General features: G+C 45.3%; 2 protein-coding genes across 7 annotated transcripts in view; one reads left to right on the top strand and one right to left on the bottom strand.

The window, feature by feature from the left end:
- Positions 1-10,173, bottom strand: part of ATP6V1E1 (ATPase H+ transporting V1 subunit E1) — a 34,310-nt gene extending 24,137 nt beyond the window's left edge. For both annotated transcript variants that reach the window (XM_055315396.1, XM_055315397.1), the window contains exons 1-3: positions 10,156-10,173; positions 4,284-4,343; positions 2,388-2,561 (exon numbers count right to left, since the gene is read on the bottom strand). In XM_055315396.1, coding sequence (XP_055171371.1) covers positions 2,388-2,561; positions 4,284-4,343; positions 10,156-10,158 — 237 coding nt within the window. In that variant the 5' untranslated portion in view covers positions 10,159-10,173. The remainder of the gene's footprint in view (positions 1-2,387; positions 2,562-4,283; positions 4,344-10,155) is intronic.
- Positions 10,174-10,354: 181 nt separating this feature from the next.
- The window catches only part of BCL2L13 (BCL2 like 13), an 85,987-nt gene continuing 80,944 nt past the window's right edge, over positions 10,355-15,397 (top strand). The window contains exon 1 of one of the 5 annotated variants that reach the window (XM_055315386.1): positions 10,355-10,491. Coding sequence is in view for 4 of the 5 variants with exons in the window: in XM_055315385.1 (XP_055171360.1) it covers positions 13,783-13,884 (102 nt within the window). In the remaining variant the exon portion in view is untranslated. Of the gene's footprint in view, positions 10,492-13,765; positions 13,885-15,397 lie in introns of those variants that run through there. The other 4 variants (XM_055315385.1, XM_055315383.1, XM_055315387.1 and 1 more) reach the window with 4 other exon arrangements.

The following is a 15,397-nucleotide window of genomic DNA, read 5'->3' as shown; positions in this document are numbered from 1 at the left end:
AATCCCTGGACCCCAGGATCACGCCCTGAGCCAAAGGCAGACACTTTAACCGCTGAGCCACCCAGGCGTCCCATTTTTTTGTCAAAATTCTCAGCAACTACCCTATGCTTGAGTAACCCAAATAATTATGATAATCAAAGCCTATTTCATAGGTAATAACAATACTCATAAATCTCATGCCTTGAAATATTTGGAGTACCTAGTCCAGAGGTGCCCTGTATAGCAAATCACTGTGACCTTGCTAAAAGGATTAGTCCCCACAGATCTGTGTGTGTGTTCATAGTAAGGAATGGTATCTCCACAGATTCAGTTTGAAGCCTTACTGAACTCAGGCTGGAATTCTAAAAATAGTTTAAATACAGTAATCAAAACAGGTTGTTTATATAAATGCTACAAGGCACAGTAGGCCTATAGAGGTGAACGCTGATTCAAACCTGCATTATCTGCTTTTATCACTCCTGCTGGACCCTCTACTACTGGATTTGACTAGATCAGAACAGCCTGGAGCAAAACACACTCATTTTAACCCAGGCCAGAGAAGCCTGTTTACAGCCAACATGACCATATTCTTTCTTCAAGAGTTCCAACAAGAAAAATAGTCAAGCCCTTCAAGACATTTAACTCCACCCCTAAGGCAGAAAAATCTGGCCTTAAAAAAAAAAATACCGTTCTTCTTCCTGCTAACCCAACTGGACTTTAAGTTTTTGAGGTCAGATTCCTCCAAAAATTTGATGAAGTAAATAACTATACTCCCCAGACCAAATGGCAAATATATAGAAATATTTTCATACAATGGGGAAGAAATCAGGGAATCCACAATTTACAAGCACTTATTATGTGCTCGGTGCCTGGTCTATTCACTGCTAAGAATACAGGGAACAAAACACACTGCCTTATGGAGCTTACATGTAGTGTGGAGGGGCAGAGACCACAGATTCCTCCATCTTTCAATTCTATTGAAAGGAAAAATGGTTTTGGTCTAGATTCCAATGAAATACACCATTTTTGTTATTATGATGTTTCCTGGGGAGGCTTTATTCTTCAATTTATTAAAACAAAGGTGTGAGGGGGATGATGGAGGAGGAAGTGGAAAAAGAATCAGCATTGTGACTGCTAGAAGATGTGGAGGACACTGCATTTTTCCACTGCACCAGGTTTTTCCTAGAGTAAAAATCAGAAGCATCAGTGATAAATGTAAGAAACCCACTGTTTTGTAATATTATAAGATTTCTCAATCTTCTGCATCAGTGCTATTTTTGTCACGATTTCCCCTTTGTGATTATCAGCACAAGGCCACCGATTGAGTAATATTCCAGTATTCCTAGTGCATAGTAGACTAAGAATAAAATGCAGTCATTTTCTAGGATATGGAAATATCCAAGAAAAAAGTTTTATTCCTTGTTTAATAAGATTCATAAGCCAGTGAGTGGGCTTTAGTCAGATTTTCCTCGTACTTCAAAAAGAAATAAACCTAGTTCTCTAAACTATGTAAAGACTAAATTGCAGGCATTAAGCTTCCTCTTCGGAAAAAAATATACTGGCAACAGGACTACTAAATTCAAGGACCCTGGTTTCAGAGTATCTCCAGCAGGGGAAATGGAAATCACTTTCTTCCATGTTAGTTACAAGCCTATCGACGATATATTATACTGAGAGCCCTTCGAATTCTAACTTCCTTAATGCCTACAAAGTTGAAGCAATGGCACATTAAAAAGCAAAACTAGAAAACACCTAAAATTTCCCAAGACTGATTATACACTTGCAAAAATGACGTTCACTACTTCCAGAATCTTTCCCATTAACCCTGACTTATTTAGTTTGTGCCAAACACTGGCGCTGGTGTTCATAAACCTAAGTGGAATTCTGCATTGTTACTAATAAACATTAACGTAAACACCTAGTGAGAGACCAACCATTACAATTAATTATGACAGAGGAGGTTCTTCCAAAATGATGATTAACAGTTCAATAAATGACCTCCAAACAACATTGGAAACAACTCTCCCCCGTCAGCACTCTTTGTAGTACTGTGAACCTTTCTCTCAGGGTTAAAAAGCAAGTGAAAAAAAGGTTTCCAATCCTTGCATTCGGTTTGCATTTCATTCCGTGTTTTTCAATTCTCTGCTTTAACGAGCACAGCGAGGACCCCAGGAAAACACGAAACGCCTGGGGGAGCCAGGAGGCAGCACAGCCAAGGAGGCGACGCACACAGCCCCCGCTGAGGACACCGGAGCTGCGGGGTAACCCGCTCGGGCAGGCAGGCCACCAGGCCCCGGACCCCGGGGGTGGGGACCCTCCTACGGCATCTGGGCGGCCCCGAGCCCGGTTCCATCCGCCACCCCCAGCCCCGCGCTGCGACTTCGCCAGACCCAAGCGCAGGTCCTCACCTGCTTCTGCACGTCGGCATCGCTGAGGGCCATGGCGAAAGCTGCGCTAGGCCGGAAGGCCGCTGGCTCGAGCTTGGCCGGGAAGGCGACAGCAGATAGCAGGGAAAGAAAACCCTGCGGAGGTGTCGGCTTCCTTTGGTTTATGATTCTGGCTTCCGGTTCCTTCCAGGCGACCTAGGGCCCAGCCCCGTGAGCTTCCTCAGCCAGTGGGAAGAGAGCAGGCCCCGGAAGTCCCGCCCCGCCCCGCCCCGCCCCCCGGCTGGGCGCCTGCGCGGCTGCCTCTTCCCGCCGGGTTCTAGTGGCTTCGGCCGCTGGCTCGTGACTCCTGAGCTGTTTCCCCAACAGCCTATTACTCAGTACAAGGGAGGGCTCAGGAGTTCTGGCGTCTGAAATTAGCCGAATTGTGTGCATTTTCTTAGCCTGATAGCTCTTGCGTTTTTTGTTTTTTTTTTTAAGTTTAACTATTTACTCCAACGTCAGAATCTACTATTTTGCTTTCCTGGCCTTAATGAAAACAAGTTCAGGAGTATTTTATTTATTAATAGGTTTTATTTTTAGAAGTTTTATATTTGCAAAAAAAAAAAAATCAAGCAGATAGAGCCGAGTTTTCATAGATCTTTCTCCCTGGACACACAGATTCCCATATTGTTGATATATATTAGCATGGCACATTGTTCCAATTAATTAAACAATATTGATGTATTGACTCAATTCCGTAATTATTCACATTTCCTTGGTTTTAACCTAATGCTCGCTTTCTATCCCACAATCCCAACCAGAATACTGCATTTTATTTAATTGTCATGTCTGCTAAGTTTCTTGCATGTGACAGTTACTCAACCTTTCCTTCCTTTTTTAAAAAATATTTATTTAAGTAATTACACCCAATGGTGGGCTAAACTCCACTCTGCTCTTCTGACTCAGCCGGCCTGGCATCCCATCTTCTATTTGATGACCTGAACAATTTTGAGGGGTACTGATTAGCCACTAATTCCCTCAAAGGGAATTATTCAAAAAATTAGGGTAAAAATTCCCCCAGACTTGTTTGCTTCAAATATCATTTTTTCCCCAAATGCAAAGAACTTTTGAAAGCTTCTTTATTTTTAGGATGGGCTCCTAGTAATAGGATTATAGGTCAAAGGGTACAGACATTTTTTTAATATCAACTTTTTATTTTGAAGTAATTTCAGGGATGCCTGGGTGGCTCAGCGGTTGAGCGTGTGCCTTTGGCCCAGGGTGTGATCCCGGGGTCCTAGGATGGAGTCCCACATCCAGCTTCCTGCATGGATCCTGCTTCTCCCTCTGCCTGTATCTGTCTCTGCCTCTCCCTCTCTATCTCTCATGAATAAATAAATTAATTTAAAAAAGAATCAGCATAATAAACTAACGCTTGAACTTAAACGCCCGACTCAATCTCGGGGAGGAGGGGGTCAAGCCTTGGCTTTATTTTACTAAAAGCAAATTTTAAAAAACTTAAATCATCTCTGTCTTTGTTCAAGAATTGGGTGGGTTTTTGTTTTTTTGTTTTTAGATTTTAAGTAATCTCTGCACCCAATACAGGGCTCGGACTCACAACCCCAAGACCAAGAGTCACATGCTCTACTGTCCGAGGCAACCAAGGGTCCCTTGAATAATTAATTTTAAAAAGAATAAACAAATGATACCAGAAAACAGTGAAACTGAGGTGCGTGTGCTTCCTACCCATTTCCAACCAATTTCCCACACAACAGAAAGAGTGGTTTAAAACCTCGCTGGCATCTAGCCATTCCCCAATTTACAATCCTCCGTGGCTTCCTTCTGCTTATGAATACTACACCTCACGTGGTCTGTGCGAGTGCTGCCCCACCGCCACCGCCACCCCCACCCCCACCCCCGCGCACCCCGGGCCTTGCTTACTTGTTTGACCTCAGCTCCTCTTCCCTTGCTCACCACCTCATCAGCTTTACTTTTCAGTTCCTGGAAAACATCAAGCTTTATGCCTGGATTCTTCTCCTCCACTTAACATTTAGCTTTTTATTCTTTCAGGTCCCAACTTAAAATATCACCTCTTTAGAGAGAGCTTTTTAAAAGCACCCTTTTGATGAAGTTTTGGAATATAGGTGAGGTCCGGAGCCAACGACCAAGAAAGAATTCTTGAGACGTCTTTGGTGCAAAATGGTGGTTTTATTAAAGCACAACAGACGGAGGTGGGGCTGATTATATACCTGCAGAGTTGGGGAAGTAAGGGAAAGGGAGGTTTCAAAAGGATTTTCATATGCTAAGGAGGACTTACAAGATACTGGAGGCCTTGCCATTGTCAAGTTAAAGATTGCTTTTCCCTCTAACAAGGCATTAACATTAAGACAATTGGAAGCTTCCTGAGGAATGTCACACATACCCCACCCTGGGTCGGGGTGGAGTCGTTTGTGGGATCTCTGCAGTGCTTTGTCCTCTGCTGCCCTTGTTCCCCATCACTTTCACCTTCCTTTCTATTCCAACTACTTGTTTACTTCAGGACAGGTCACAATTAAATTTTTTTTTCTTTTTGTTTTTAGGTTTTTGTCTGGTTTTCTAAGAAAATGTCAGCTTCATTGGGACGCCTGAGTGGCTCAGTGGCTGAACGTCTACCTTCGGCTCAGGCGTGATCCTGGAGTCCTGGGATGGAGTCCCACATCGGGCTCCCTGCATGGAACCTGCTCCTCCCTCTGCCTGTGTCTCTCATGAATAAATAAATAAAACCTTTTAAAAAAAAAACGGGGGGGGGGGTGCGGATCCCTCGGTGGCTCAGAGGTTTAGCGCCTGCCTTTGGCCCATGGCGTGATCCTGGAGTCCGGGGAACGAGTCCAACATTGGGCTTCCCTGCACAGAGCCTGCTTCTCTCTCTGCCTGTGTCTCTGCCTCTCTCTCTCTCACGAATAAATAAATAAATAAAATATTTTTTAAAAAAAGAAAGAAAATGTCAGTTTCACGAGACCATATCACTGCACACTGCCTGGAACATAGTAGGAGTTCAATAACTAGCTGATGAATGAGAATGAATAAAACAACCAGAGTCTAGAGTTTAGATTCTATTTTTAATTTTTATTTTTTTAAAGATTTATTTATTCATGAGAGACACAGAGAGAGAGGCAGAGGCATAGGCAGAAGGAGAAGCAGGCTCCCTGTAGGGACCCTGATGGGGTACTTGATCCCAGGACCCCAGGATCATGCCCTGAGCCAAAGGCAGACGCTCAATCACTGAGCCACCCAGGCGTCCCTATTTTTACTTTTTAAAATATTTTATTTGCTTATTTATTTATTTGAGAGAGAGAGAACACGCACAAGCCAGGGGAGAGGCAGAGGGAGAGGGAGAAGCAGACTCCCCACCAAGTAGGGAGTCCAACTAGGACTGGATTCCTGGGACCATGACCTGAGCCAAGGCAGACACTTAACCAACTGAACCACCCAGGTGCCCCTACTTATTATTTTTTTTAAGAGTTTAGATTTTATAATGACATCAGTAGAAGATCTGTCAAAACAAACAAACCCAAAACCCATAGACGGCTGTGATTAAAATAATTTCTGTGTAAGGACTATATGATTTAACACCATTTGTTGAAAAGACCAACCCTTTCTGCACTGAATTGTTTTCTGATACCTCTGTTGAAAATCAATTGCCCATTCTGGACTTTCAATTTTGTTTCATTGACCTATGTTCTATCCTTAGAGTATGCATTCAAAAAATAAAATTAAAAAGGGAAAAAAGCAAAACTGAAAGCACTCTGAAAGAAATGAACCTAATCACACAGCAAATTGGTAACATAACCATGGAGAATTATTTCATGTGACTTAAAAAACAAAAACAAAAACAATAAACTGCATAGACCAGGGCCCCTGGGTGGCTTAGTCAGTTGGGCGTCTGCCTTTAGCTCAGGTCGTGATCCCAGAGCTCTACGTAGAGCTCTCTGCTCAGAGAGGAGTCTGCTTCTCCTTCTGCCCTTCCCCCACCTCTGCTTGTGCTCTCACTGGATCTCTCTCAAATAAATAAAATCTTAAACAAAAACAAAAAATCTCCATAGGTCTACAAAGTACAATCAGATGAGTTCTGATATATGTGGGATTACCACCCCAATCAAGATACAGACTATTTCCATTATCCTAGAAAGTTCCTTTCTAGTTAATCCCACACTTTCTGCCTCGAGGAAAATAGTGTGCTGATTTCTATAACCATTAACTAATTTTACCTATTCCTGAAATTCATATAAACGGAATCACACAATTTGTACATTTTTGTGTCTGGCTTCTTTCACTCAACACAATGTTTTGAGATTAATCCATATTGTCACATGTAATGTTAACCTTAAAAATAAGTGTCAGGATTTTTTTGTTAGTAAAGATGGGTTTATTCAGAATAGCAGAGAATTGCAATTCAGGACATTCAAGAGAACAAAGGAGAGGACTGCTCTCTATTATAGAGGAATGGGACGTTATAAACAAGAAATCCATTGAGTAAACTGGGAGTTCCAAGTATAGTGGCTTTTCGTTAGCTAAGTTGTGTAATTTCTCATTGGCTGGTTTGTTGCTGGAGGAAGTGAAAAATCTATCCTCCTCCTGGCGTAATAAGGTAATATGGACTTGCAAGGTATCCTCTCTTCCTTTTTTAAAAAAATTATTTTATTTTTTATTTTTTTAAAAGATTTATTTATTTTCAGAGAGAGCACGGATGTGAGTGCAGGGAGCAGGGGCAGAGAGAGGGGGAAAGAATTCCAAGCAGAGACTGCACTGAGCTCAGAAACAGACTCAAGGATCTATCCCATAACCCCAGCCGAAACCAAGAGTCAGATGCTTTAACCAACTAGGTCATGCAGGTGCCCCTTTATTTATTATTACTATTTTTAAAGATTTTGTTTCTTTGAGAGAGAACACAAGAGCAGGGGGAAGGACAAGGGAGAGGGAGAAGCAGGTGCCCCGTGGAACAGGGAACCCCTATGTGGGGCTCCATTCCAGGACCCTGAGATCATGACTGGAGCCAAAGGCAGACACTTAACCAACTGAGACATGCAGTTACCCCTGTAGATGCCCTCTTAAATTTTGTTTTTAAATCTCTCTTTTTATCATTTTAGAGTTATTTATTTATTTATTCATAAGAGACACGGAGAGAAGCAGAGACAAAGGCAGAGGGAGAAGCAAGCTCCCTGTAGGGAGCCTGATGGGGGACTTGATCCCAGGACTCCGGCATCATGACCTGAGCCAAAGGCAAACACTCAACCACTGAACCACCCAAGCGTCCCACCTTTTTTTTTTTTTTAAGTAGGTGCCACATCTGGAGTGGAGCTCAACATGGGGCTTGAACTCATGCCCCTGGTCAGATGTCTAACCGACCGAGCCATTCAGACACCCCTTTAAATTTTATTTTTAATTTATTTTTAGGGATGCCTGGGTGGCTCAGCAGTTTAGCACCTGCCTGCCTTGGGCCCAGGGTGTGATCCTGGACTCCCAGGAGCCAGTTGTGCATCAGCTCCCTGTGTGGAGCCTGCTTCTCCTTCTGCCTATGTCTCTGCCCCCCCCCATCTGTGTCTCTCATAAATAAATAAATAAAATCTTTAAAAAAATTTATTTAAAAAAGATTTTATTTTATTTTAAAGGCTTTTTGGTATTTTTTAAGGATTGTATTTGTTTATTTGAGACAGAGAACATGGGCATGGGGAGGGACAGAGGAGAAGCAGACTCCCTCCTGAGTCTAACTTGGAAAGGGGGGATCCTAGGATCCTGGGACCATAACCTGAGATGAAGGAAGATGCTTAACTGAGTGAGCCACCCACGAGCCCCTTTAAATATAACTTTCAATTTATTTTTAAAAATATCGTCTTTTAGATATTTTTTTTACATTTTAAAATATTTTATTTATTTATTCCTGACAGACACAGGCAGAGGGAGAAGCAGGCTCCATGCAGGGAGCCGGATGTGGGGACTAGATCTCGGGTCTCCAGGATCAGGCCCTGGGCTGAAGGCGGCGCTAAACCGCTGAGCCACCCCGGCAGCCCTAGAAATTTTATTTTACTTTTGATTTTTGTTTTTCATTTTATTTTTTTAAATACTTTATTTATTAGGGCAGCCCCGGACAGACACACACAGCCCCGGACAGACACACAGAGAGAGAGAGAGGCAGAGAGAGAAGCAGGCTCCATGCAGGGAGCCCGACGTGGGCCTCGATCCCGAGTCTCCAGGATCACACCTTGGTTGAAGGCGGCGCTAAACCGCTGGGCCACCGGGGCTGCCCTAGAAATTTTATTCTTGTCATCTCCATCCCCAATGTGAGGATGGACCTCAAAATCGCCAGACAGAGTTGCAGGCTCTAAGGACTGAGCCAGCCAGGCCTCTCCGCCCTCCACTACGTCTTATTATTGGATCAGCAATTGACAGATTGATAGGACATAAGAGCTCCCCCTTCTGGCTTTTCTTTTTTAAAGATTCCATTTACTTGACGGCACAAGCACGGGGAGAGGCAGGCCGAGGGAGAGGGAAAAGGAGGCTCCTGGGTGAGCAGGGAGCCACATGCAGGGCTGGATCATGAAGCCCAGGATCATGATCAGAGCCAAGGGAAGACGCTTAACCAACTGAGCCACCTAGGTGATCCTTAAAGGCGGTTTTATTTATTATTTTTTTTAAAGATTTTATTTATTTATTAATGAGAGAGGCAGAGACACAGGCAGAGGGAGAAGCAGGCTCCATGCAGGGAGCCCAACGTGGGACTCGATCCCGGGTCTCCAGGATCAGGCCCTGGGCTGAAGGCGGCGCTAAACCGCTGAGCCACCCAGGCTGCCCTTATTTTTTATTAAAAAAAATATTTTTTTTTTTTTTTTGTAATTTCTAGGCTCAACCCAGGGCTGGAACTCATGACCCTGAGATCAAGAGCTGCATGCTCTTCCAACTGTGCCAGCCAGGTACCTCCAGTGATTCTATTTTAAATGAGGTTTCCTTGATTATTTTTCACAATGCCAGCAATTCCTTTTTGTTTTATTGCCGAATAATTTCCATTGTGTGAATGTGCTTGAAAAAGTCAATGTTATGGGATCCCTGGGTGGCGCAGCGGTTTGGCGCCTGCCTTTGGCCCAGGGCCCGATCCTGGAGACCCGGGATCGAATCCCACGTCGGGCTCCCGGTGCATGGAGCCTGCTTCTCCCTCTGCCTATGTCTCTGCCTCTCTCTCTGTGTGTGTCTGTCAGGAATAAATAAATAAAATCTTAAAAAAAAAAAAAAGACTAATGAAAGATGTAACGACCAGATGCACGTCCTGGTCTCCCTTCCGTACCTCGCAGACAGCGGGGCTCCCCCAGGGCACGGCTGAGAGCCGTCAGGCGCCCCACGGACCCCGGGCCCCGGCGCACACCCGCGGCGCACAGCCTTCCAGGCACCCTGCTCGGTGCGAGCACCTGGCGCCGCCGGACGTCCTTCGCCGCGCTCGTGCCGGGGCTCCCGTGCTCAGGCAGGGCCCTGCTACGAAGGCCTCCGGGCCCCACCACCCCAGACGGCTAGAAACTTCCCCCAGATCTCAGGGGCCGTCTTCCCCGACAACCGACTGCGAACTCAGCCGCTGTCTTGAACGCTGACACCTCTCCAACCCGTTCGCTCGCACGCACTTAAACCTCAATACTTGTTTGCTCCATACGTCCACAAGAACACGCCGCGGAGGCAGCAATGCTCCTTTTCGCGGAGACCGCGGGCGCCTCGCCCCAAGGCTCCACTCCTCACGAGCCCACCTCCCTTCCTCCAGCCATCAACCACCGTCAGCCCCCGCCCCCCCTCGAACCATAGATTTGAGCCACTCGCGGTAAGAGCGGGCTAGGAGGGCGGCTCTTCCGGGTCCTGTCTGCGCGACGCGACCTCCGGGCCTCTATGACCCGTGCTTCCGCTCAGGAGAGCAGAGCCGCCCCTCTTCCGACGCTCCAGGCCCGCCCCGACGCCGGCGGTGACGGAAGCACGCCGGGGGTGACCTCACCTTCCAACATGGCGGCGGCGGTAGATTAGGGCCGCGGGTCGAAGCAGCTGCCGCCGCTGGGGGACCCTGTCGGAAACGACTGCCGCCGCCGCCGCCGCCGCCGCCGCCGCCCGCTCCATCTCTTCTGGGGCAAGGGGCCAGGGCCAGGTGAGGGGAGTGAGGTCGCGGGCGGGCAGAGTTGGGTCCTCGTCCCGCTCTTGAGGCGGTTTCCACTGGGCAGGAAGGTGTCCAGAGATCGCCGAACCACCGCCTCCCGGGTGGTTCCGACGACGCGTGAGTGAGTGTCCGTGAGCCCGTGGCTGAGGGAGAGAGTGCGTGTGAGGCGGCGCTCCCGTGCCGGGGCCTCAGAGCCGCAGGGGTCCACTCGTTCGCACCCGGACCTGAGCGGCCCCGCCGCGGACGCTGGCCCAGCGGGCTGCCGGAGGCGGGGGAGCCGGGGCGGGGGAGCCCGGCCTCGGCCCGGCACCGCCGCTCTTCGCCGCCGAGACCTTCACGTGGAGAGCCGGTGCCCGTGTGCGCGGCCGGGCTGGGGAGCGTGCGCCGCCGGGAGGAGGGGGCCGCCTCGCGCGACTCTTGCCGTGGCCGGCGGTCAGCGCTGCGGGCCTCGCTGTTCCTTCTCACAGCGGCAGGAAGGTGTTAGCCTTCGTTCTCTGCTGCTGTGACATCCGTCGGCGCTAGGACGTACTTCTCCGAGAAGTCCGCCCTCGGATTCCTGGAGGAAGTACGGTTCCCGCTAAGGCGTTTCTTCCGTTGGCATTTACCCTCTTGCTCTTCCAGGGAGATTCCAAGTTTTCCCTTCATAACCAGCTAGAAGGAAGACTCCTAGAGTCTTCGAGTTGAGGTTTGACTTGGGTTGGAGATCGGAAGGATCTGGCCGGTCGCTCACACCCTCGTCCCTGGACCTTGGTCTTAGCCGCTCCCCGCACCAGGATTTGTCTATCTAAGATAGCGATCTCGCTGTCTTTTTAGAAGTCTTAAACCGAACGGACGGTGACCACCTCCGCCCCCCTTTTCTTGCTTTAAACAAACGAAGCCGTTTTGCGAAATTGTCGGTAAGATTTCCTCTGGAGGTTTGTGTGAACCAGCATGCTGGTCTCTGCCCTGACCTGTTGTGACCTTGGATGAGTTGCCACACCCTTCTAGTACCTTCTTTTTTTATCTCCCAGAAAATCAAGCACATGTTTTTGTAGGTACTAAACTATTTATACCTCATATACATAGTTGGGTAAGTGTACCGTGCGCATTTGCACCTGCCAATTGAAACTATTTAAGCCGTTATGAAATGCTCTCCATTTGATAATAGGCCAGTAAGGGTTTTGAAGATTCTTTGGTCAGGTACAACTTTCAGTTTTGTTTTTTTTTAAGTGATGCATTTTCTTATGGAGGCTTGTACCTCAGTAGTTGAATTGAGTTGAAGGATGTGTAAAGTTGAGTCCAGCCAGTTTTGTAAAGATGTTGCTCTCTAGCACATCAATTAATCACTACTAAATATCTCATACACGAAACTTTTAGGATAAGTAATACGCAACAATAATCATTGTTTTAAAAATCTATGTCTTATGAAATATTTTATTTATTTTTTAAAAATTATTTTATTTCTTTATCCATGAGAGACAGAGAGAGACAGAGAGAGAGGCAGAGACACAGGCAGAGGGAGAATCAGGCTCCATGCAAGGAGCCCCATCTGGGACTCCATCCCGGGTCTCTAGGATCAGGCCCTGGGCTGAAGGCCGCACGAAACCGCTGAGCCACCTGGGTTGCTCTCTTATGAAATATTTTAGACATAGAAAACAAATTTTAAACAGTCAATCTTGCTGTCCTGCTTTTTATCATTTTTCAATTTCATTTTGATTCATGTCTTATTCCAAAGAAATGATCACCAAGATTCTTACTTAAGACATATTATAGCGTTGAAGGGAGAGGTCTGTTACCAGACTCGCTGTTTTTTTTAACATCTTGAGACATAACTTTTTTTTTTTCTAAGATTTTATTTATTTATTCATGAGAGACACACAGAGAGAGAGAGGCAGAGACACAGGCAGAGGGAGAAGCAGGCTCCATGCAGGAAGCCCGATGTGGGACTTGATCCCAGGTCTCCAGGATCATGCCCTCGGCCAAAGGCGGGCGCTCAACCATTGAGCCACCCAGGCGTCCCCTTGAGACATAACTTACAACTCACCAATATCACAATTCAATGGCTTTTTTTTTTTTTTTTTTGGACTGGTTTTAGTATATTCACAGAATGTACAACCACTGCCGCACTTTTCATCAACCTCAAACAAAACCCCGTACCCATTAGTCATTTTTTATTCCCAGTCTCCTTCACCTCCCCTACTTAGGCAACCACGGATTTACTTTCTGTCTATGGACTGACCAATTCTGGATATTTCATACAAACAGAATTATGCAATATGTGGTCTTTTGTGACTGGCCTCTTTTACTCAGCATGATGTTATCAGGGTTCATCCATGTTGTAGCATCTATCTGTCCTTTTTATAGCCACAATATGCCATAGTATGGATGTATGAATTTTCTTTATTCATCAGCTGATGGGCAGTTATTTTCACTATTTGGCTGTTAAATATTATGCTGCTATAACTATTCATGTGCAAGTTTTTATGTAGACATGTGTTTTCATGTCTCTGGCATATACCTGGGAGTGGAACAGAGCAATTGAATTTTATGCCTCCCTTTTATAAAGCTATCTACATATACATGGGAAGCCTAATTATTGTGAAAGACTGGGCCTGTGGGGAGAAGGGGAAAGTGAAGCATTCCTCTATAAAGTACATTATCTTTGAATCCCAACTGCTGAGTGAAAACATTTTGGGACAGCTCTGAAAACAAGATTGAACTAGAGCATTTCAATTAAGCATGTTTCAGTAGGAAAGGGACTGTCTACACTAGAATATTTAGTGTCTGCTGAGTTTTAAAAATGACACCTTTGCCCAGTTGCATTTCTCAGCTGGGTGGGGTGAATTTTTTTTTTTTTAAGATTTTATTTATTCACGAGACATAGAGAGGCAGAGACACAGGCAGAGGGAGAAGCAGGCTTCATGAAAGGAGCCCGATGTGGGGCTCGATCCCAGGACCCCGTGATCACGCCCTGAGCCAAAGGCAGATGCTCAGCTGCTAAGCCACCCAGGTGTCCTGGTCAGGTGAATTTTTAAATTTCACAGCTTTTATTAGGATTATTTAATTTTACTTCTCTTATTTTAGAGGAAGTCCTAGAATTCTATAGGGGCTAATAAAGTATGAATCTTTAAAAATGAAAGTTACTGTACTTAATGTTAATTTGTGGAACTTGAAACAAACTCTCTACTAAACCACCAGTGAGTCTTTTTTTCTTTAATTTTTTATTTATTTATTTATTTATGATAGTCACAGAGAGAGAGAGAGAGAGAGAGAGAGAGATCGGCAGAGAGAGAAGCAGGCTCCATGCACCAGGAGCCCGACGTGGGATTCGATCCAGGGTCTCCAGGATCGCGCCCTGGGCCAAAGGCAGGCGCCAAACCGCTGCGCCACCCAGGGATCCCACCAGTGAGTCTTGAGAGTAGAGATCTTGTAACCCAAAAACTTTGTTAATGTTTAAAATTGCAGCCCCCATGGCCCAGTGGTTTGGCCCTGCCTTCAGCCCGGGTGTGGTCCTGGAGAGCCGGGATAGGGAGCCTGCTTCTCCCTCTGCCTGTGTCTCTGCCTCTCTCTCTCTCTCTGTCTGTCATGAATAAATAAATAAAATCTTTTTTTTTTTTTAATTTTTTTTTTTTTAATTTTTATTTACTTATGATAGTCACAGAGAGAGAGAGAGAGGCAGAGACACAGGTGGAGGGAGAAGCAGGCTCCACGCACTGGGAGCCCGATGTGGGACTCGATCCCGGGTCTCCAGGATCGCGCCCTGGGCCAAAGGCAGGCACCAAACCGCTGCGCCACCCAGGGATCCCAAATCTTTTAAAAAATAAAATAAAATTCCAGAGTTTTGATTTGTGATTGAGTTATCTGTGGATTTTTTATTTTTCTTTTTGTAAATGGATTATGGATCTGTTCAACTCTATTACTGGAGTATATGAGTCTTATTATAATTTTAGTGGATGGAAATGGTCTAAAAACAAAGCTTCTTGAAATAATTAAAACATGTTAAATTGTAATGTATTTCTGTTTTGGCTCAATGGAGTTAAGGAATACAATAAAGCTATGGTATTGTAAATAGTATGCCTGAAGTGGGTCCTAGAAATGTCTATTTTCCACAAGCATCCAAGGTGATTATGATCAGACGAGTTTGGGAAACAACTAAAAAAACTCTCATGTTGCCGATTTGCTTTCCATAAGAATTTAAAGTAGAGTTTAATAGTTGCTACCTACCTTCTGGTTATAGTTCATAAAATAGGCTTTAATTCCTGTAGTACCATCAGTGCGGGCATCCTGGAATTTGCACTGGTATTCATGATGTATTCAGATGTATTCATGATAGAAATCTGGTTAAAAATAAATAAAGCAAAGTATTTATTGTAAGTTGTGAATGTTACATTTGTTACTGAAGGATGTTTTATTTCTGCCTGGTTTTGGAGACACCACCAAATGAATGTATAAACATAGGATTAAGTTACTCCAAGCTTCCTCCTGCTGTCCATTTGGCCGGCACCTGCTTGTAACTTAATAGAGGAGCAAACTAAAGGTGTAAGGCAGAGAAGGAAACAGCTGGTAACAACAGATATAGTCAGTGGCTTGTTAGATTTGTGCAAAAGTTAGTTTTTATATTTATTTTCTAAATTTTTATTAGTTTTAAGTAAGCTCTATGCCCAACACCAGGTTTGAACTCATGACTACCAAAATCAAGAGTTGCATGTTCCACTGACAGAGCTAGCCAGGCACTCCAGTAGTTTTGTTTGTTTGTTTTTAAATATTTTATTTATTTATTCATGAGGGACACGGAGAGAGAGAGGCAGAGACACAGGCAGAGGGAGAAGCAGGCTCCATGCAGGGAGCCCAACGTGAGACTGGATCCGGAGTCTCCAGGATCATGCCCTGGGCTGAAGGTGGCGCTAAACCACTGAGC

The sequence above is a fragment of the Nyctereutes procyonoides genome, unplaced genomic scaffold (assembly GCF_905146905.1).
Source record: "Nyctereutes procyonoides isolate TBG_1078 unplaced genomic scaffold, NYPRO_anot_genome, whole genome shotgun sequence".
NCBI classification, from domain to species: Eukaryota; Metazoa; Chordata; class Mammalia; order Carnivora; family Canidae; genus Nyctereutes; species Nyctereutes procyonoides.
This window is presented reverse-complemented; position numbering and strand designations above follow the sequence as displayed.